This window comes from Sapajus apella, unplaced genomic scaffold (assembly GCF_009761245.1).
Source record: "Sapajus apella isolate SASKATOON/1434 unplaced genomic scaffold, GSC_monkey_1.0 scaffold4, whole genome shotgun sequence".
Lineage (NCBI taxonomy): Eukaryota > Metazoa > Chordata > Mammalia > Primates > Cebidae > Sapajus > Sapajus apella.
Window position 1 is genome coordinate 14,184,090 of NW_022436944.1, and position 24,276 is coordinate 14,208,365.

Genomic DNA, 24,276 nt, shown 5'->3' on the forward strand with positions numbered 1-24,276 from the left:
GTCAAGCTATGATCACACAGTTGATAGGTTTTACAATTTCTATTTCTTATTTTCAGTAAATTACCTGGAGACTATAAAAGCAAAACTGCAATCATGAGTTACAGAAATTTTCACAAAACGCAGTGTTACCTAAGGACATGATGTAAAAGCAGTTTCTAGCGAACCTGAAGTATAGATCAGATGACTTTTCCATAAGATAAATAAATTGACAAGATCCAAATCTTTCAGATTTAGAAATCATTCAGAGGCAAGGAAATCCAAGAATTATGCATTCAAACTAGAAGTATGTTTCATATTTTGAGCTGTGACATAATCCAGGCTCTGTTTTTCTTTAAATAAAAATTTTCATATTGTAGCTAAAGAATCAAATTACCTACAGTACAGAAATGTTGGTTTATTATGCTGTTCCATACATCCCAGGTGCCCATTTAATGAAGTTACTTGCAAATATAAAATAATTACTAACATGTGACTAGTATGGTATTTCTACATATAGTTAGAGACTAAATTTAATTATATTTGAATTAAAACATCTAAAGACTATTAATCTAATGAGATTAATTTGATGAGGGAGGGAAGGAAAGAAGATTGAGGGGCAAGGAAAGGTCACCTCCTCAGTTCCCCCATCCAGGCGAAGGTCCTACTTTGAGGAATACTCTGTTTCTCAGGCACCTGTTCTGTATGTGTTTATCCCCCCAGGTCTCACGGACAAGGACCTTGCTTGTCAAGCTTACTGTTATATTTCCAATACCTAACACAGTGCCTGGTACACAGTAGGTGCTCTCACCCTAAAAAATTTTATCAAAAAATAAGATGTAATGCTCAATAAGAATCCCATATTCAGAGAAATGACTATTTTCACAATAAAATAAAGTCCATAACTCATGTGGACTTATTCATTTAAAGTTCCTTCATGGAAGAAACTACATAAAGAAAGCTTGAGCTTATTTGGGGAGTATACAAAGATCAAAAAAAGATACTCAGTGTTATTCTTTATTTAAGACTCTGGCTATTTGATGGACTAAAATAGGTACTGGTGCATAACAGTGTGTATGGTGGACAATCATTGTATTAAAAAATTATACTTGTATGTGCAGAGAATATCTCTGAAAGCTATGCCTCAAACCAGCCATATGGGGGACTTGTTGCTCAAAGCATACTTTTTCGCAGTATTTGAAATTTCCACCATGTACATTTATTTCTTTGAGTGGTGGTAGGTGGACCCTCTCAACTACTGTTTCTTTAATTAAAGCTGAGTATCTTCCTCCAGATATATAAGCACTGAGGCAGCTCCTGCTGAGGATGCACACTGCTCACAGTGTGCAAGAAAAAACACAGGCATTGCAAATGGATCAAAAGAAGCTCTGGAGAATTCAAACTTTTACCATAACAAACAGCCTACAACACAATCCCAGCCTTACTCAAATAAATATATTCACTAAAATTATCAAAATACTGTCATGTTCTCCTCAAAGATGTTGTTCAACAATTCCAGAGGAAACGAAATGGCAGCTCCTTATAAAGCTCTCTGCTCCATCTGTTTTTCAAAGCGTAGATGTTCACTCACAGAAAACTATTTGCATGCATTACCTTCCTATCCACAGGTGTTATTCGTATGTTTGCTACCTCTAGCAACTCTTTCCCACATTAAAAATAAATACTGGCAGGATGTGGTGGTTCATGCCTGTAATCAACCCCACCACTTTGGGAGGCCAAGGCAGGTGAATTACAAGGTCAGGAGATTAAGACCAACCTGGCTAACAAGGTGAAACCCCGCTTCTACTAAAAATACAAAAAAATAGCTGAGGGTGGTGGCACACACCTGTAGTCTCAGCTACTTGGGAGACTGAGGCAGGAGAATCACTTGAACCCAGAATGCAGAGGTTGCAGTGAGCCGAGATTGCACCACTGCACTCCAGCCTGGGCAAAAGAAAAAGACTCTGTCTCAATACGTACATACATACATACATACATACATACTGTAGCAACATGTACAGTTATATGTTTATCAAACCATCCCCAGTAGGCTTTCACTGCATCCACGCCCTGATGTACGTCAGACTTCTGAGTCTACGATAATGTTTGCAAAGCTCACTCTCTAAAACATTAACTTTCAAATCCACATACCATGGACAGAATTTACTGTCTAGAAAAAGCACTGGTAGGAAAAAGAATTCTCCAGTGTGAGCTGGTGATAACAGACTCACAGCAAGTGAGGACCTTAGGGCCCTGGCTTTAGAGTATTTAGTTATTCCAATAAACATGAGTTCCATGCTGATGGAAAACTCACCCAGCAGCTGACATGCAGAAGGACAAAGTCATCTGCCTAAGAACGAGATTAACCTTCCTTATGCAGGTCTCAGGAAAAAGAAATGTGATCAGTAAAAACTAGTATTCAAATTTGGGAATTAGTTCATGCCAGGAAAGTCTGAAATAAAATAAAGGCAAGCAAAAGTTTCTCCAGTTTGAACATCTGAGTTTCCAAATACAGGGGTCTTCAAAGAGTCCAGAAAAATATGCTTTATTCAACAGTATGCAGAGAAAAAGTGTTTTAATTCTAAATAATTATACTGTTTTCCCCATTCTACATTGGAAAATGTACTTCATGAGTAACAGAAAGTCATTTAGTGTGTCCCTCTCAGAATTATTAATAAAATGATATCCTGATTTCTAAATTTATTAGTAAACTGATAAACTAATATTCTGATATTCTAAACAAATTAAATTATATTACAGTCACAAAAGCGGCTTTGTGGAAGTAAACTGGGTATTGGCCAGGAAGACCGAGAAAAAAAAAGACTGAAAAAGAAAAAGGTTTAAAAAAGCTGACGTAATTTTACAGGAGGAATACAGTAATCCCTAAAAATGGCATCAACATAAGTGAGGTAAACCAAACTACCCCTAGATTTAATATTTTTAAAACCCAAAAAACATAGACTCTCAAATGTCTATATCAGATCCTCCAAAAATCAAAGATGAATAAATCTATACCTGGAATATAGATTTTTTAAACCAGTCTTCCTAAAAATCCTTAATGCTACTTACATAAATCCAAGAGAATAATTTTGTGGCTTAATCACTCCTGCTGTCTTTTCAAGTGAATTCAACTTGAAATTTCAAGCAAAATTTCAACTTGTGAGAAAGCTTGTTGAGGATGCCTTGGAAAGCATCTTATTCACAGCAGATTTTTTCAGAGCTGTCTATATACATTCACAAATGTATACCTAAATGTTTGTAACTAAGTCATGTGTATCAAATACACAATGCAAGAGAATAATAAGTAGGAGCTACGTCACAGGGCAACTTCAGCAGATGAACACAAACATTCCTATTGTGTCCTGTTCTGGTTATTCATATTACTCTTCTCTGCTAGAAAAGAAATTCCAATGAACTCCCAATACAGAGACAATTTTTCTTGTTACAAAGGGACCTTTGTTTGAATCCCCCACAAGTGACAAGGTCAATCTCAGCCAATCTTGACATTTCTATGGAACCTTTCCATCAAATTTTTTTCAAAGTCCAAGTCATTTCCCGAAACCTTTTTGAAATCCAAAGAAAACACTGTATAGATAAAGTATCCATTAAGTTATTTAACAAATACCATTCATCATATGTTCCTTAGAAACATGATTTTTTAATACATATGTTTATAAAATTAAAAAACAAGGCTTACATGATTTAATCCACATTCTTAAAAAATTAGAGAATGGTAATATACTGAATTAATATTAAAACAATATTCACCTTCTTCTTAGCATACAAAAGGTGATTTCAGAATTTTTAAAGAAAATCATATTTTCATAGCCTTTTACACAAAGTTGACACTCTAAAAATTATTTTGCTGTGAGGTTGCTCAGTATTTGTATCAGCACCTAAGAGATAAACGCTTTCCTTGAAGTCCTAAAAAAGATTTGCAAAATCATTTTCTACAAAAGTTTATTTTGGAAACAGAGTTTTCGGACCAAAAGAACACAAAATTATAATCAGAATTAAGTTAGCACTTTCCAAACATACATTTTCTTTTTTTCCTCAAATCACTGTAGAGTAGCTTAAGGAGTTTGGTGTAAGTTATTTGGATTTTTTTTTAATCTGAGGAAAATATATAGACAGTATACATGCAAAAGATAATATAAACTCCAGAGACTTCAGATTATGGGACACTTTTATAATCAATTAGGTTATTTCTAAAGAATACTGCAATGCTGCAACCATTGGGACACACACACAGACTGCTTATGCTAAAGATATGGACAATATTCTTCACTTCAGGAACTGTTCATGAGAAAATAAGACAATGATCTTTATGATGTGCCACACAGCTGTGTCACAGAAAACAAGATACTCTTTGCTTTCACGTCTCCATATTCTAAGAGGTCAAAGTCATTCAAATATGAAATAAAAATCTAATCATTCCCTCTGACTAGCTCCATGGGTGAGGTACACCAAAAGGAGCAAATTCAAATAATTTTCCACGTGTGTAATCCCTGGCAGATTAAAATTTAAATTAAAAATTAACTCTGTAGATGGAACCCTTTACTGCCCATATATATATATATATATATATATATGCAGATAAAATACATATATATATTTACACACACACACACACACACACACACACACCCCAAGCTGGAGAACACTGGCATGTTTTGGGCTCACCAGAGCCTCCGCCTCCTGGGTTCAAGTAATTCTCGTGCCTCAGCCTCCCAAATAGCTGGGATTACAGGCATGCACAACCACACCGGTTAATTTTTTGTATTTTTAGTAGAGAAGAGGTTTTGTCATGTTGGTCAGGCTGGTCTCAAACTCCAGAGCTCAGGCAATCTGCCTGCTTTGGCCTCCCAAAATGCTGGGATTACAAGCATTAGCCACCGCACCCGGCCACAAGATATACATGTATTTTTGAACAAGAATCTATGCCAATACATTGTGAAGAATCAAAAAACTCACTAGTTTCAATTCCAGTTAGGTGAATGACTTTAAACGAATCCACATAACTAATTTGGGCCTCAGTCTCCTTACCTGCAAAAGGGAAATGATAGTACAGTAAACCCTCACAAAGTTGTTGATAGGTTTTGGGGGCTGCGACCATAAATGAAACAACGTATAACTAATTTTACCATAGGCTAATTTATATAAACGAAAGTTTTTACAGGATATTTCTGGTCAAAAGAACATCACCAAACTTCTAAATAAACACCCAAAACACTTCTAATATTAAACATTGAAATAAGTATAAGCTATACATACATTTAAGAAAGGAAAAAACAAGATAATTTATTTACTCAATTTTTGGTGAATCAGTGGGTGACAGCAGTTGTAGTGGTGGTGGGTTAAAATCAAGGGATAAATGTTTGCAAAGTGAAAACTGGAAGGAGCACCTCCTACCACTATGCAGTTCAAAATCACAAACATGGTGGCTCAATGACTGCTTTCGAAAAGCATCGTTTATTGTAGGCGTTGGTATGATTATCATGTATTATACAAATCTGTGTTTCACAATCATTTGTATTTATTGATTCATTCCTTTCCCAAACACCTGATTCCAGTTCAGGGTCACACCTGGCCAGAGCCTATCTCGGCAGCTCAGGGAGCAATGTGAGAGCCAACCCTGCACAGGACACCCTTCATCACAGTGCACTCTCACACACCCATATTCACTCAGACTGTGACCACAGACACACCTATTCACCTAATGTGCACATCTTCAGGAGGTGAGAGGAAATCTGAGTACCTAGAGAAAACCCAAGCAGACACCAGGAGAACATGCAAACTCCGCCCTGGCTGGGAATCCATTTTTTTTTTCTTCATCAACATTATAGCAAAACAGCATTACTCAAGGATTTGGCATACTTCACAGCATGCTATTAAGGATTAAATCAGATGAAATAAGAAAAGTTTTGGAGAAACACAAAACTCATGCCCAGATGCTAATAATTAATGCACAGCAATCAGAAAAAACATCCCATGATAAGCAGTTAGAAGGCTTTAAAATATTTGCTTTTGAAACTTAATTCATCAACCATCTCCCTTGCCCTTAAATCAAGTGCTAGATTTAACTTGGCTAGAACACAAAGTTTACATTTAAATCTTTTCCATCCGCCAGAAAAACTGTGTGGTCCTGCTTATTTTACTCACAACTGGCAGAGTCAAAAATCCATCTAATGATTCAAAATCCACAGCTATAAATGCAATGCAGATGAAATACTACAGCTAAACCCCAGTCATTGTTTCTTTTTCCATATAGTTCTACCCTAGTTTAAGATTGATAACAGCTAATGACTAAGTTGGTAACACTTCAGTCTGTCTCAACCAGGCTCATTATCCAAGTTTAAATCTCCATGTGACAACTCAGAATCCTTAGACTTAGAACTTGCAAAGGAAATGCAAAAAGGCAAAATAGAATGTAATGGGTCCAAATGCCTGCAAAAAAGTGACCAGGAGAATGGCCTAATTGGCAGCTGAAGCATGCCAGGGCCTGCTCGGAAGCACTGATCCAAGGAATCTACCATTCACAAATAAAACACCAAACTGGTTGGAAGAAATAGCTCGTTTTAGTCCTAATCTAGGTCACAATTAATTCTTTATGATTATGGAAGAATCTATTTACTTGGATTCATTCAATGCCAAAATGTAATATTGTGCCACAAGTATCTTTAAAAATAAACTCATGCACACCATTGCAATAGATGTTACATAAAATAAGACCTATTCTTTTACTTAGTCCTAGACCAATGCTGGCAGAGGCATATATATATGAGTCAACAAATATAAAATCCAGAGACATTTCTGAATACCAGACATAGATGATAAAAATGATAGTAATAACATCAACAAAATAATTACTATTAAAGAACTTGCCTAGTGTTATGCTAAGCATTTTATGTGTTATCATTTAATCTTCACAACATTATAAGATTAAGTATACCATCATCCTTATTAAAAAGAGAAACTAAGCTTCAGAGTCAACAAGTACTTGCCTGTTACTAAAATGGACATTTTTTAAGGTTTGAGGCTTTATTTATTTCTGCTGTCATCCTCAACTTATTGTTTCCTGCAAAACCTAATAATGAGGTTAATACTAATGTATTTGAACATAAATACCATTGACAAAGATGATAAAATGTTATTTATCCTATACTGTGCCAATCACCATTTGACAAAAAGGGGCAAAGTATACACACACACCTGGCTACCCGCATTCCAAAAGGAGAGTAGGGCAAAAGGCTGTGGGTGCCAACTGCCACTATACCTGTTTCCTATACAACAGTCCCCTCCTTACGTGGATCTGGGCCTCCTGGTCCAGGGTTCACCAATGCTACTCTGCTGCTGGGGTAAAGATGGTCATCATCTTGCTAGGTAGAGCCAAATAGGGGATCTAGGGTCTGACTGCTTCTCAAACAGACTTGCATGAAACTTGTAGTTTTAATCACACCTTTACCCAACTTCATCATCAATTCCTGCACCTAGGAATTACCTTAAACTTAGTCCTAGACCAAGTTAATATAAGTTAATAACATTTATAGGTCTTTTTCTATTAACACAGCAATTATCTATAAATTATTCCACGTGACCATAGATTTGTGAAGGAAGAACCAAAAAAAAAAAAAAGAGAGAGAACCACCTTTCAGAGGTTCTAGGGTTTAAAACTGGTTGATCTTTGGTTTTCCTCACTGTCAGCCTAGATATTTAAACTTTCCTAAATTACTAGGGATCCATCTCAGGTTTTCCAGGTTCCAAAATATTGTTGCTGTTGTCTCTATTCTTATTTTCTTTCTTTCTTTTTTTTCTGAGATGGAATCTTGCTCAGTCGCCGAGGCTGGAATGCCATGGCACAATCTCAGGTCACTGCAACCTCCGCCTCCTGGGTTTAAGCAATTCTCCTGCCTCAGCCCCTCGAGTAGCTAGGATTGCAGGCGCATACCACCACACCTGGCTAATATTGGTATTTTTAGTAGAGACAGGATTTCACCATGTTGGCCAGACTGGTCTCAAACCCCGACCTCATAATCCACCCACCTCGGTCTCCCAAAGTGCTGGGATTACAGGCATGAGCCACTGCACCTGGCCTCTTTTCTTATTTTCTTTATCCTCATGTATTGACCTTCCCATCATTTTTACTGGGATTTTAGAAGAGAATGAATACAGTGCATGTCTCTAATCAATCACCTTTAACTGGCCTCCTGTTCAATTTTTCAGACTTCAAATCCCACACTGCTTTTCTGCAGTCTTACCCAAAAGGACTGCATCTATTAAAACATTGCTAGTCTTTCTTTCTTTACTTGAAATAATACCTAAATAACTACCTATTTCTTTTTCTACTACTCCAGACACTGGTTGTTGATAAGAGCTGAACAACATGGACTAGAATACTCACATAGACTTACTTTGAAATACTGTGAAAATACTTTGGGTGAATTTCAAATGAACTTTATCATTCATCTCAGGATCGAGAAAAAGTCAAAAAGTGTTATAAAGAGTGGCTTCTGAATGTCACTGTCTTTTAACTGTCAGTTGAAAAAACTGATTTTAGAAAGAATAAAGTTTCTCTGCTATATTCAGGAAAACAAGGTAATGGCTTTATTTACCAAAGATTCTGTGGTAAACCTACATTGAGTATATATGGAGTAAGAAAATAACATTTGCTAACACAAAACAGCAACAGCCATTACTTCAGGGCAAAAATTCAGCAGATTCTACAACTTAAAGCGTTCCATATTCTCTGACCTAGTTAAATTTAATGTGTTTTTCCTTTAAAATTTGGCTTTAAGAATTAGTCAGGAAGAATGAAATGCTAATATTAATACTATAGAAGACTTTTGAAGGTTTACTGTTATTTGCATATGCATTAAAGTTTAGAGTTTTAATTACCAAATAGAAATATTATTTCCTAATGCAGATATGCTGTACTATTATTTAAATAAATTGTCATTTTTTGGTAATATGAACTCATTTCATAAAATAATATTAAAACGTGCATGTAAAGTAGTTCTTAATGTCATAGGATATTTCAATTTTAATACGGTCTGATTAAAATTAGAGGAGAAACTTCTAGAGAAGCAAGTGCTGGGTAAGTACTATTTTGTATGTTTACTATTATTGTAATTTACTCTGCTACACAAAGCAGAAACCAGAGAATTTGGCATTCACTGCTCATTATACGTTGGGAATAAATTCAGTTCCTCAGGACACAAAAGTACACTGATGGATATTTTTACTTTACTCTGCAGAAATTGAAGACAAGCATAGTGTTAGCTTTAAATGGTTTCCAAAGAAACACCAATGTTTTAACTTTGTAATTGGAAAAAGAGAAATAATCACCTTACAAAGTTCTTCGGCAGCATGCTTTTACAGGGTACTAATAACAGCACACTCTGTTATTGAAAAAAATTAAATACAAGATTGCTAACAAAACCTAGATATTTAGAATGAAACTCAGAATTGAGAGTAAAAACACATCTTTTTATGAAGCATCAAAGACTCATCTAATTTCCATTTTGCAGAAAACTTTTTAACATAAAAGAACTTATTTAGACCTTAGAGTTTCTAAACAGGGGAGAAGGGTTAACATTCAGTCTTGTACAAAAGATAATTTTTTTCCTAAGAGTATCAGTCTTTTAATAGGGATGTATCTTGAATTTAAAAACAGTTGTGATTAGATCATATTCTGTTGCAAATTAATGAAAGTTAATCACATTTACAGGTGTTTTTGTATTAACACAGCGATCATCCATAAATTATCCTAAGTAACCATATATTTGTGGAGAAAGAACCAAAAGAAATCAAAGGAAATAGGAAAATATGGAAAGTATATACTATGTGTGATGTTTTGTTATGAAATAAGCCTATTCATTTCTAAATGAAAGATGGTCTCTAATACTCCATTTTTCAAGAGATGATCACGCTTTTAACACAGCTGAGATCCTTAAAAGACAAGGAGATCATAAAACTAGGAACAGTTCATAAATTTGAGTCAGGGGAAGAAGTTGGTACAGTTACAGAGAAAGGAAATAGACTTGGAAGTCAACAGCTTTTTCCCTGACATTGAACCAAAGCCATCTAAGTATTACCTAAATTTAAAGAATTTAGCTCTAATCATTCCATGCAAAAGGAAAGTGTGTCGCCCTTCTTAGGTGGGGTAAAAACAGAATCAGTAGGATTCTAACTCCCCACATTCTCCTTTTAAGGAGGGTTAGAAAACAAACAATCATCAGGCTGTGGCACTAAGAGAGAGGGTAACAGGAAGGTGTTATTAAGAGAGGCAAACCCTTTACAGCCAAAGAACTTGATAAAGGTCCATGCACACTGTGCAATTCTTCTTATCCTGTTTACTTCATTTCTGCATCAACACACAGGCTCCTTAAATATTTCTATATCAAAATTCTGACCTTAGTTTTCTTTTTTACTCCATCCATGTATCTCAAAGGGGCTTTAGTGGCATTTGGGTGGGACAATTCATGCTTATCTGGGACTGTTCTACCAAGTATATAATGGCTGGCACCCTGGCCCCCATCTACCAATAGAGCCCTCCAAGTCTACTGGGGCAACCAGAAATGCATTTCCAAGTATCCTTACAGGGTAAATACCACCACCACTGCTTACAAAGCATGGCTACAAGCTCTAGTTATCTTATTTAAACTTAAAATGACAAGAACCACCTCTATGACTCAAATCAACATCCCTATTGAAGATTTTTCTGGAGTTCTAACCTGCTTTTCTCTTTTTAACTAAATACCTTATCCTCATGTTTCAGTCATTCAAATATAACATGCCCCAAACTGAATCCTTTGTCTCCCTCACGAAGCCCCAACCTGTTTGTCTTCTATCCTAGTTAATACAAACTCCAATCATAGTCAACTAGGTAGAAACCTGGGAGGCAAACTAAATTCCTTCCTGCCTTTTTAGCAAGTCCTCAAGAGTCTATATTCCAAATATTTCTCTGAGCCCCCATCAGTTTCCACCCTAGCTGTGTTGCTTCAGTTGCCACAAATCTTTTAACATTTTCACCTCTCTTGCTAATGCAAACACCACACTGTTCTCCACAATGCCACAAAATCAGTCCCCTACTTAACTGGCAAATGTTTCCACACAGGCTTTAGGAAATGGTGAAAATGCCTCAGCAGGGCACACAATAGCCTTTACCATCTGCTCTCTTGCTCTCCTTCTCACCAAGGGCTTAAAAGCTCATAACCTCCAGCCAAACCCAAACCTTTCCATTTCAAGGAAAGTGCCCTGAAATGCCTCTGCAAATACATTTGAGGCATTCACCAACCACCATGGGTCCTAAGGGCCAACAGCCCCTGGGCAGATGCTGCCACCTGAAATGCTTTGGAACTTAAGAACCTTGAAGACTAGAAGGCCCTCAGTGTTAGCTGAAATGAACAATTATTTAAAAGAAGAAAAAAAATTTGCAGAGACATACTACTGATACACACACACAGTCAGAATGACTGTTGTCCCTGGTTTTCTGTTTTCAAATAGTGTCAACTTACATAAATCCTTAGTGTTACTTACTGGCAGTTAACAACCTAAGCCACAATAAAGGGGAGGAGACACCACACTGTTAATTTGGATGTTAAGGATGTTCTGACCACAACTATCTCATCACCTATAGCTATAATTTTTCATTAAGTAAAAGTAAAATAATGAAGATAGCCCTGGTTATGACATACTTAACAATACCATGCTTACTCTGTAAAATCTAATTCAGATACTGATCATTTATTTTATTCAAGATTTTATTTCACATTTTCTTAGGACTGTAAACTCTTTCGTGAATATTACATTAAGTAGTTATCAACACTTGGGAGTTACTCTTGAAGTTCAACAAGCAGGCCTTATATCATAAAATGGCCTTTGCAAATCTTCTGACTACTCTGAATTTCAAAAAGGCTGTATCTGAAATGAGTGTTTCAAACTAAATCAAATACAGTTTTGTAATGTAAGTTATTATGATATAGACATAGGATTATCATGTAAAAGTTAAACATTCCTAGTTGAAATATAACAGAGATCAAGTTATCACAAAAGCAGATATCCAAATTAAAGCACTGCATCTGAAGTGAAAACAAAATAAAAATGTAAAGATAGGAATATTTCTTTGTTTTTCTATTAATGGAAGCTGAAAAGTATCTTTTCTTTTAAAAAAAAAAAAAAAGAAAAAAAATGTTCAAAATAGACCCTTACTATAAGCTATGATAGAAATAAAACTTTTTCATAAAATCATAAATGATTTAAATTTTGTAAATGTTTGAAATCGAAGTAAAATTTTAGTCTAAACTTTACATAAAATGACCTATTTCAAGGTTAACCATAAGCTTATCCAGTGACTTCCCCTGCTTGATTCTGGACTCAGGTTTGTTACTGCTTTTTTTGCCTTTCCTTGTGTTTCCTTTTCTAACTATATAAACATTGTGTTTATTGTCGAAACTGAAATTACAGAAAAGTACAAAGACAGAAATTAAAATAACTCATAATTCTATTATTAAAGATAGTTATCCTTTATGTTTTGATAAATTACCTTTCAAATAATTAAAATCCAAAACAATATGAAATCCCACTCTTTAGACCTGCTTTATAATTGAAATATATTAGCAAAGTTTTTCCATATTATTAAATATACCTTTAAAGCATTTTATTGGTTACATAATTGTACATTATATAGGTATACACAGCTTATTAAACTAAACCCATATTACTATTACAGACCTTTTAGAATTTTCTTTCAGTTTTCCTGACCTCTTAGTGATGATCTTTACATGCCTACTAACCATGAACTACATTAATACTTTTATTATTTATCCTAAGACTTTGTTCACTGAAGGCAGTCTATTTAGTGCTACATACATACTCTATTGAAAAGGCTATTAACATAATGCTTGGTATGAATGATAAGTATTCCATAAAAGATAACGAAAATAATAACTAAATAAATTATCCTACACATCCTTCAAGCTTCAGAGAATACCCTGGACTAATATTTTGGTATTTGATGAATTCAGTTATGTTCATAATTTCTACTTGTATTAACGTTTTCAGATAAGATGCCTCTAACAGCCTCTATGAGCAGAAAAAAAATGCTAATACTTTTTCCGCCTCCTTCTTGTTAAGCATAATTCTGTGATTACCTAAGCCAAACTTACATGTTATCACTACTGATCTAGTCAAAGCAAATATTCTTGTGTTTCAGCAAGCATTAGAAAGCCTCCTTCCTTTCTTCACTTTTGTTGATGTACTGTTAGTGCTTATCGCAAATTTTAAATCGTATCAATATCATACATGAATATTATTAGTTTAATAATGTCTTACTGATACATACTATGTTCCAGATGGCTCTTATTCATATGGAAAAGCTGGTAAGAGAAATACTAACTGAACCTATGCTCAGATAATCCTTCTTACCTACAAGATTGTCAAAAATCTAAAGGTTTACTCACATACTCTGCTAGAAAGACTTTGGGGAAACAAGCACTCATCTATTCTTGGTGGTACTGCAAAACGGCACAATTGCTCTGAAGAAAATTTGGCAGTATCTTACAAAATAGCATATGCATTTACCCTTTGATCTAGCAATCCTATTTCTAGAAATCTATCTCAAGGATAGAATGGCTAAAATATAGCAGGGTGTAAGCACAAAGCAAGACTCTGTAGCAGTGAGACTGAAAATAATCCTAATGCTCACAAAGATGGGGGCTGGATAAATAAACTACTAAACTAAAGTCACTGGATGGAGAATTATTGTAGCCAGAGAAAGGAGTAAAACATCTCTATAAACTACCACGGAGTAACCTCTAATATATATTGTTACACGAATAAAGAGGTTGAGAAAAATAAGTGGAATATGCTTTCATTTATCAAAGAAAGCGAGGGGAATATATATACATAAACATATGCATATGCTTCTTTTAAGAAACAAAGATAAACAACTTATTTGAGAGTATACGGAAAGGGAATAGGATAGAGGGGACAGGAATAGAAATTTTTTATTTTTTAAGCTTTATTGAGGTATAATTGATATACAAAAAGTACATATTTAATATATACACTTTAATTTGCAGTGCCTATGGCCTTAAGAATATATCTAGTTTTGTAGAGAAAAAATTTGAACTTTTTTTCTGGCTATCTACTGCAAGAGCCTAAAATCACTTAGCAAGGAGCATCCCTGGTATTCACTGAGGTTTTAAAATACTGCTTCATTTTAAAAGACACCAGAAATCTTTGGGGAAATGGCTGATTCCAGGCCTGGAGCAGGAATTGTAAAACATAGTCCTTTAACATCTTAAAATGTCATATAGCAAGAAAATAATGAAAAATTATTAAGATCAAAGATGGAACAATTTGAGCATTAATAAATAGAATAACATGAAATTTACCACTGGGTATATGAATAGATGGATGCACCTTTTCCTTTATAGAAATATTCCAGCTAATAAATGAATGAAGAATGATAAATTAGAGTAATACTGTTTTGCAATCCTTAATGAATTAATGGATCTGGTATTGATCGCCACCCATACATTATATATGCCTCATGGGAAATTCTACGTAACAAATGACCTGATTTCTTCAACGATAATTGCAAGGAAAAAACATAAAAAAGAATGAGGAAATTTTAGTGTGCAGATATGCTATAATTTCCAGGATAGAGGTTAAAAAAAAAGTAAGGAGCAGAACAGTATTTATAGTATGGTAACAATCAAGTAAAAATGAGAAAAAATATATAAATATATTTTAATACAAAATCATAAAAGTATTACTAAAAAAAATGTGAGAAAGCAAATGTTGACTCTGGTTGTGTTTCAGGTGGCCAGGGAACAGTATATGAATGGCATTTTACTATAGCATCTTTCATATTTTTCGAATTTTAAAACATGTGAATCTATTACTTACACACAGAAAAATTAAATGGAATAAAATCATAAAAGCAGCATGATCACAAATATGACCACAACAATGTAGTTATGTAAGAAAATGACCTGGCCGGGCGCGGTGGCTCACGCCTGTAATCCCAGCACTTTGGGAGGCCGAGGCAGGTGGATCACGAGGTCAAGAGATCGAGACCATCCTGGTCAACATGGTGAAACCCCGTCTCTACTAAAAACTACAAAAAATTAGCTGGGCATGGTGGCACGTGCCTGTAATCCCAGCTACTCAGGAGGCTGAGGCAGGAGAATTGCCTGAACCCAGGAGGCAGAGGTTGCGGTGAGCCGAGATCGCGCCATTGCACTCCAGCCTGGGTAACGAGACCGAAACTCCGTCTCAAAAAAAAAAAAAAAAAGAAAATGACCTTATTTATAAGAACTGAATACTGAAGCATTTATAAGTAAAACATCCTATGTATATACTTGGAAAAATTTAAGCAAAAATAACAGCTAAGTAAATATGGAAAATTTTAACAATTGCTAAATATGTTTTGAATGCATAAAAGTTTATGATTTTATCTACTTTTCATGACAAAAAGTGAAGCAAAAAAACCCTTAAATATGATGAAATATATATTATTAAATTATAGCCAGATATTGCCTACAGAAGACCTAAGCCTGGGGCTTACTCTTTCTTTACTGAAATGGACAAATACCACAGACTAGCACCAAACCAAGATCCTCTCCTTGTTGCAAACAGAAGTAAAGAGCAAGCAGAAGGGGAAAAGAGCAGGAATAAAGTGACTTTGGACAGCTGTCTGCTGTGACAATTCATTACACACTGAGCATCTGTCTATCCACCAAACTTGAAACGTATTTCAAAATTTATTTCAAGGAATCAGGACAAAAGCCAATTGAATGAAACTTTATAACCCTAAATGCCTTCCTTTAGAGATAACAAAGTGTTTATTAGTTTGCAACTTCTTGGCATGACCAAAGGCAGACTGCAGTGCACTTACTTTTTGCTTGCCTCACAGACATCTGTAATATTGGAGAAAAGATGGTGCCTCTCAGTTTTAGTCATTGTATCACTCAGTTCTTTAGAATTTTTAAACATTCGTATCAAGATCTCCAAGCTGAGTAAATATGAATGTTCAGAGGATATGACTTCAAAGATAGCCTGGTAAGAAAGAAAAAGAAAAGTATTATTAATTCTTTTAATTAAAGAACTAAATATAGCTCTCATAATTTTGCTATAAGAATAATAAGATATTCTACTTTTGAGGTATAATATCTTGGAAAGTACAAAAAGATAAGCAGTAAGGAAACAACATCACCAAACTACTGTCTTTATATCGTATACATTTACCCAAATCTCAAAAAATACTCACTGTCTAGGGTGTAAATATGAAAAAAATGAAAGCATGTGGATGACTTGACATCATATCCTGAGGTCATGCCTTTGCCAAGGGGTAGAATCTACAGAAAGAAGCTAAGGCATGTCATAAAATCTCAGTGTGACATTAATTAACCTTTGGGGTCATCTCCTCTAGCCCTGCTTTCAAAGCACGCTGCTTTAGGGACAGTAAGGATTTATTGACATCTCTTGAGATGCAAAGAAAATTTCTCACACCTTCCTTCCCTTCCCTCTTGTGTGTCACGCTTTTACTCTCCCTATGCTTAAACTGACTTATTTTCAGTCAATAACAGCAAATATTCTGGTATGACTGTATCTACCCTCAAAAGGTTCTTATCAGCCACAGGAATTCTTTTATATAAACTCATACAATTGAAAGTAATTCCATCTGTTCAACAAATCACACTCAACTTTCATCAGTGTCTCAAAAAGGAGCAAAGGACTCTCTGCAGAGACTCTCAGTGACAGGCACACAGTGGTTTTCCTGATAAGTGTTAATGACGGAATGCCAGCCTACATATGTGGATAAGATTCCAGCGCCCTGTGTAAGGAATTCATCTAGATCCTTACCAAAATCAAATTCAGATCTTCTAAAAACAGATAAAGGGACAATGCAGACCTGAGAGCCACAGCCTTCCTGGAAAGCTCCCTGGTAACGCTGCCTTCATCACCCTGATCTCCAGGGCTCTATCCCTTCAAGTCCTTGCCCCAAAGAGCAGAGGGTACTGTGGCTGGGTGGGAGCAGGAAAGGCACAAGTAGGTGGACACTCGGCTGCTGATGGGTGCTCCATATTTTATAAATCAGGTTAGAAGTGCTAATCTTAGTGTTCACCTCCATTTTTAGCTTCTGTAAGGTTTAGGGACTTGGGTCTTACTTAAATGTGCTAATCTAGCCTTAGTTGTGTTCCATGAAATTAAGTGATGTAACTATCTGAAGAGTAAACAGTAAGAATGTTAAGAGTCTCATTTAACCTGTATATTGTGCAATTTTTTTCAATCACTACAATAAACCCCCCACGAAAACTACACACTAAGCAAATTAAAGAAAAATTTCCCTTCTGGATCATAAATGATTAATTTCAGGTGTTGATGTATATGATGCCTTGGAATGACTTAAAATATCTGCAACAACAAAGACACTTTCCACTTCTTCAATGTTGAACTATGCTAATTTTTTAATATGATTAAGTGTTAATTGAGGATTTTGAGAACCAAAAATTAATATTGCTGAATTTAACATTTTAAATAATTTCTTTTAATTCATTTTTGAAGGGCACAAACTAATAAACCCTTTGCGATCTCCAAAAGAAGGCATTTAGGGTTATAAAGTCTCATTTAGTTGGCTTTTGTATTGATTCCTTGAAATAAATTTTAAGGTATGTTTCAAGTCTGGTGGATAGACAGATGTTCAGTGCATAATGAATTGTCACAGCAGACAGCTGTCCAAAGTCACACCTTTCCTTCTTTTCCCTCACTCTGCTCATTCTTTACTTCTGATTATATCAAGGAGAGTGTGGGTCATCTAATCCAAATACTCAAACTGGGTAAAAAGACATAATTAACTATTTATAATAGAGCATAGGAAATGGTAAATAACTGGTAGTTTATTATAATAAGTTTAATAAAATAATTGTTAAAATATCCTGCAATAATGCCATCAACTATTTAAATGCAAATTAGGTTAAACCTGTTATATATAGCAGGTAGGAATAGCTATATAGTGATAGAAAGTCTGAATAAATATTTTCAGAATATGATAGAAATAGGCAAGGTTTAAATATACAAGATTTAAAAGAACATAAATGTTCAAATGGGATTGATACCTTGGAAGAGCTTTTAAATTTATGCAAAAGGAGAGGGAAAATTTGTTTATGTCACAATGTTAACAATGAAGGAAAAAGTCCCACCTACTGTCCAGCATTGAAAAAACAGATAAAAAATATTTAAAGGTGATGCTCATAGAACAGAATACTATATGATGATTGAAATGAATGACTTAGATTCATATGCACTAACATGAATAATCTCAAAAACAATGTTGAGTGTAAAAAAACCAAAAAAAATGCACAGAATCATATCATATGTATACATTTTAACATACATGCACAAATATGTCTGTGTGTATGTTACATATAATTTTAAAACACAGGCTGGAAGTATATGTACCAATTCATAGTTGCAGTTGTTTCTGGGGAGGAAAGAAAGGGAATGAGACTGAGAAAGAGAATGCAGGCCTTCTACACTATCAGTTTTATTTTCTTTAAAAAAAATGGAGAAATCACAATTGTTATATATTTGTTAATTCTCAGTGGATGAGTATACCAAAGTTCTGTAGTACTATGTTTTCTTAAACTTGAAAAAATGGCACTATACTGCACCCTTATATCTTGCTTTATCCCATGCCAATGAAAAAAGAAAATGGCATCCTTGTGTCCTTTGTGGAATCAATTTATATGTATGAATATGCCCTGACATACACACACACACGCACACACACAAACTAATACACATAAGGCAAGAGGAAAGTGCTTTGAGAGCTTCACAATATTATTCCAATATTCAATTTCCTCAAATTGCATCAATTTAAACTTCAAGTTGTAAAACTCCATTATTAACCTGTTCTTTTACTAAATAAACTTTTTATTTGGCATAATTTTAGATTTATAGAAAACTTGCGAAGAGAGTTCAGAGTCCCTTATATCCTTCATCCAGCATTCCCTAACTTAGGGTATCTTACATAAATAGGCTACATTTATTTACAGACTAATGTGAATACCAGTTTTTCCATAAACATCCGTTTTCAGTTCCAGGAGCTAATGTTAGTTTCATTTTTTATCATATTTCTCCCAGTTTAAACACCTGAACTAGGTGCTGTGTTGTTTAAAATCAAATGATGTTGAGTGATGTTGAGATATTTAACATTTTTTTCTTTTCTGGGGGCTTACTTTAAAATGATCACTTAATGCTTTTGTTAAACAAATACATTTCCAAAGGACAACACTGAACAAGTGCACATAATAAATGAAAACACAAAAGAGCAGACACCCACATGCAAACTTCAGAGCTTTAAAGCAGCTGCACAGTAGAAACATACCTCTTGTCTCTTTCTTTCCTCCTGGCTTACTGTCTGAGATAATCCATTTCTTTTCACCTAGGAGAAAAAGTAAAGTAGGCTTGATGCATTTATTAATACTTTAATTATTGACTAAATATTTATAGTGTGCCAGAAAATATACTAAGCATTTTCTACCCTTTTTCCCATTGAATTCTCTTACAAACTCTAGAAAGCTGATACTGTTCTTTTCCCCATTTCACAGATGGGGGTAACAACTGAGGCTTAGGATCCAAGAGCATATAGCTAAAAGGTAACAAGGCCAGGATCTGCATCCATGCCGGTCCCACTCCAGTGCTCATGCTTTTAGTGAATATTATTGGTTAGGGACCCCCTGCTCTCTATAAAAGGCACCCCATTTCTAGGGTTGGGCTAGCATCACTAAGTCCCCTTCTAATATCAAGTCTGTACCAGTTTTCACGTTTTTTTTTTTTTTTTTTTTTTTTTGGTCCACGTATATCTTGGAATGTTCTTAGCTTTACCCACCATCCTGACCCTGGGTCAGCCTGTCAGCAATAATCCATGGCTATAAAGGATTGTTTACATATATTAATAAGGGAGGAGACTGGCCAGAAGAACACAACCCTTCAGAGCTGCTCCCTTTGGTTAACCCTGAGCAGGAATTTCACAGGATTTCCTGACTGACCTAAAGTCCTAGCAGATGGATATACTGGTGCCATGCCCACAATCTCTTCAGGTGAAGTCACCAGCAAGAATTTTCATGCCAGTGGCATCTCCACCCAAATGGGGTTCAAACCCAAAAATCTTAAGGAGAGGAGAATGAAATACCTGGGCTTAGCGACCTACACAGGTGACAGCTAGTTTACTGAGGAATTAAGAGTACTTTGTCCTATCCAAAGAGAGGCCAAACCCACAACTAAAGTACTTGCTCTTCTGCGGGGAAAGAGGAGGTAGTTTTGGAAAAGATAAAGTATTAAGATATAGAATTATAATCTTTCACCAATAGTAACATAAAAGATAGTAAAATATTCCTTTAACAAAAAAGCCATCAGGAAGGAACTAGCAAAACTATGGTGATAGAAAAAAAGATTCCGGGAAGTGTTCTTGTAGGGTGATTAAGAAAACTGAAGTGTTGCACATTTGGGGAGCCCGAAAGTTTGCTCTAAAGTTATGACAAAGCAGCTCCTCATGGCTGGCTGCCCTGCTGCTGCACCTGGGCCTGTGCTCCTATCTCGATCCTCCCATGCTCTGTAACAGGACAGGCTCTCCAGGTTCTTCCTCTGAGGCCCAGAGGAGTCATTTGTCTACCTGAGGCCTCCTTCCACAGTCACCTCCAAATTAAGTAGCACCTTAGAGCAGGTGTCTGGGGGTAGAAGGTCATGAGCAGGCAAGAAGATTTCAGAGACTGAGCAAGGTGGAGAGATGAAACCAAGGAGGGGAGAGAATGATCTGAAAAAGGGCCCCGAGAAGAATGGGAGAGGGCAGAGAAGAGACAAAAGGGGAGAATTAGAATGTAGGTGAATAACATCAAGTGGAAACAAGGAAGGAAGAAAGGATGAAAGGAAGGGAGGGAGGAAAAAAGGAAAAGAAAGAAAAGAAGAGGAAAGAATGTGTACAAAGCTTTTAATAGGAAATGCCTCTGAAAACTCCCAAATTCAGAAACAGTGACCTTATCCATAAACTTAAGTAAAAATCACTTGAAGTTCCAGGCTTTTTTCAGCATGACCAACATACATTTAAACCTATAGCCTTAAAATCTACACACTTTTTGAAGTTTACTAATTTTTGCTAAGAGAATCTAAAGTATTGTCAAATTCATCACATTTCTTCAACTGTTTCTATTGTCTCCATTTGTGGAAAAGAAAACATAATTTGCCAGCTTCTAAACCCTGTGAGTCTTACTTGGTATATAAAATGACAGAAATTAAAATTGTACATGCTTTTTCATATTTTATTTATTCTTTTAATTTTTTGAGACAGAGTCTCTCTGTCACTCAGGCTGGAGTGCAGTGGCATGATTTTGGCTCACTGTAACCTCTGCATTCCAGGTTCAAGTGATTTTCCTGCCTCAGCCTCCCAAGCAGCTGGAATTACAGGCATCCACCATGGCACCTAGCTAATACTTGTATTTTTAGTGAAGAGGGGGTTTCAACAAGGTGGCCAGCCTGGTCTCAAACTCCTGACCTCAGATGATCCACCTGCCTCCACCTCCCAAAGTGCTGGGATTACAGATGTGAGCCACCAAGCCTGGCCTCATTTTTAAAATATACATTTCATACCAGCTTCAGCTGGGTACAAATGGGAACACGTAGACAGCCAAAGCAACACTCCTTTAAACACTCAGACAGCCAATGCAACCTCACTTGAACTTTCTTATTCCTCACTGGTTTAAATTTCTTATTTAAATATGTCATCAACAAGTAGAACTGCAAAAGTAGTTTTTAACAAAGCAGTAAGAACTGAATTTAATGTGAGGTTCTTGATTTTGTATAATCCAGCCAATTCCCAAAACTGTTCAAAACTGTGGATTCTGAATTTTAAAGAGAATATATGAACATACGTCAGTATCATCAACATTTTAAGTGGATGAAAATTAATTAACAGAATGAACAATACTACAGTTTTGACATGTTAAAAATATGAGCATGTATCTGTGCCTTATTAAGATAGTGAATGCACAGAACTCGCTAATATAGTTTTAAATTCATAATTACAAATTTACTGTATAATTGGTGCTAAAATTCTTGACCTGTGATCTTTATAACTGATATGTTTTACATGCCAAAATGAGATGGAAATTCATAATTGGCTAAACATAATACAGAACACTATAAGATACTTCCTCTACGGATATGATACTGCCTAGTTAGACCCAAAATATAGTTTATGAAATTTATAAAAGTGTAAACTCCCAAAGTATAGATCCAAAAGTTAATTATTAGACACTCAACCTAAAATCATGCCAGTTTCCCTTTTGATACCTTGTACTATGGTCTGAACGTCTGTGTTCTCCCAAATTCATATACTGAAATCCTAACCCCCAAGATGATGGTATTAGGAGGTAGAGCCTTTCAGGAACTGATTAAGCTTTGCCCCATGAGTGGGATTAATACCCTTTAAAATAGGCCCCAGAGAAACCCCTAACCCTTTTACCATGTGAAATCCTAGCAAGAAAGTACTACGTGTCAGAAAGCAACCCCTTGCCAAATATCAAATCTTCCTTGATTGTGGACTTCCCAGCCTCCAAAACTGTGAGAAATAAATTTCTATTGTTTATACGCTATCCAATTTACGCTATCAGCCCAAACAAAAGTACCTGGCAGGTCTGAGCCTCTCAGATAAATATCCTACGAAGGAACAGACAAGCTATAGACCCTGAGTCCCTTATTGCACTCATCACAGTTACATTAAGAATCTCCACCTTGCAGAACTGTGTAAAATAACTATAAGCTTTGTGTAGTATTTCTTGGTCTTTGACTCCACTAACTGGAACAGGTTATGAGCCAAGTTCTCTAAACTCTAAATAGAGCCCTCAAATTGCCATTTATACAGAACTTACCTATGGATACAGCCAGTCCTGCATTAGAACCAGTCTCTTAGCTTATCAGATAATCATTTTCTGTGAAGCAAATAGGGATATTTATGTTCTGATGCCCTCTATGTTATGTTCTCAGGCCCTCCATGACTTGATATTGCTTCTAGACAAATGTGCATTCCTTCCATTTTTGCGCACCAGCTAGGGAAAACAGATGGGAAGACCCCGAAAGCCTCACCAACCAAAAAGACTCAGAAATGTAGCCAGTTAAAAAATTACATTAGATTTACAATCCAAGATCACCCTATCTCCAAAAAGCACTAATTTATACTGAACACCCATTTGAGCTAAGACTCAATGGAGTTTACTCACTTGCGGAAAATAAGCTTTTTCATGTCTTTTGGTGATTCTCTACTTACAAGCTTCTTTTCTCAAAAGCTCAAGTAGGAAGGGATTTCAAAGTAAAATTATACCACAGGACACAATCACTCTCAGATCCTTTCTACAGACTCAGGGCAACCTGAGTTGTCCCTGACGCCTAACTCCTAATGAGCTGGAGTGCTTTCACTTTAAATAACATGGGAACAGCAGCAATTTGAGAGTATGCTTTAAGTCCTTAAAACGAAAAACCTGCCAGAGTCCAGAAAGAATGTCCTCTGTAACCAGACCCAATAGGCTCTCTTTAGCCCCACTACATCCACAAGGAAACGTCCTAAGACATCACTCTACCTAGCTGTGAGCTACTGCAAAACACAAATTTTAAAGGGCTAGAGATCTGCATCACTAAACACTAGATATGAGGTTAAGATGGCTCATCCTTCTGGGGAGTGGTGGGTAAACAGAAAGAGAGAATACTTTTTTTTAAGAAAAGAAAAAGTAGAAGGATAATGGCACCTATAATGAAATCATATACTTAATTTTATTGTGCATCAGGTAATATGCCAGTGACCTCCAAATCAATTTGTTCAAAAAACTGATCTCTCTGATCTCCTGTTGTTAAGCTTAATTCTGTAATTTGCAAAAAGTGTTTGGATCTCAAGAAATGTCAAGTACTCTGCCTCAAGCAGGCAATGTCAAGTTTGCTAAAATGATGTAAAACTCAGATAAAGCAGGCTAGAACATTTACTCTGCTATGGTCTGCATCACCATCTACAGACAGAGCCAGAATTCTTGAAAGAACCCAATTTACTTCAATACAGACATGAGGCTGAGAATGCAAATCACAGACAGGTAATTGAATGCACAAGAATGAACTGCTGTGCTTGGTACAATTTAGGAGATAAACGTGTTACTTCATTTGCAGCCAGCACGCACTAGCTTGCTACCCGTGTCTTGTCAATTCCTGACCCACAATTCTGGTTGGTTGTTAATTTATTTCTCAAACTACCAT

At 35.8% G+C, this 24,276-nt stretch overlaps 1 protein-coding gene and 1 long non-coding RNA gene across 3 annotated transcripts in view; both read right to left on the minus strand.

Annotated features, from left to right (window-relative positions):
• ARHGEF26 (Rho guanine nucleotide exchange factor 26) overlaps positions 1-24,276 on the minus strand; it is a 128,758-nt gene that overhangs the window by 81,103 nt on the left and 23,379 nt on the right. For both annotated transcript variants that reach the window (XM_032262853.1, XM_032262860.1), the window contains exons 5-6: positions 19,373-19,429; positions 15,881-16,041 (exon numbers count right to left, since the gene is read on the minus strand). In XM_032262853.1, the coding sequence (XP_032118744.1) occupies positions 15,881-16,041; positions 19,373-19,429 (218 nt within the window). The remainder of the gene's footprint in view (positions 1-15,880; positions 16,042-19,372; positions 19,430-24,276) is intronic.
• Positions 12,150-15,869, minus strand: LOC116539742. The gene is made up of 2 exons (XR_004264166.1): positions 15,287-15,869; positions 12,150-14,975 (listed from the first exon to the last, which is right to left on the minus strand). It is a non-coding gene; the product is annotated as an uncharacterized LOC116539742 (long non-coding RNA).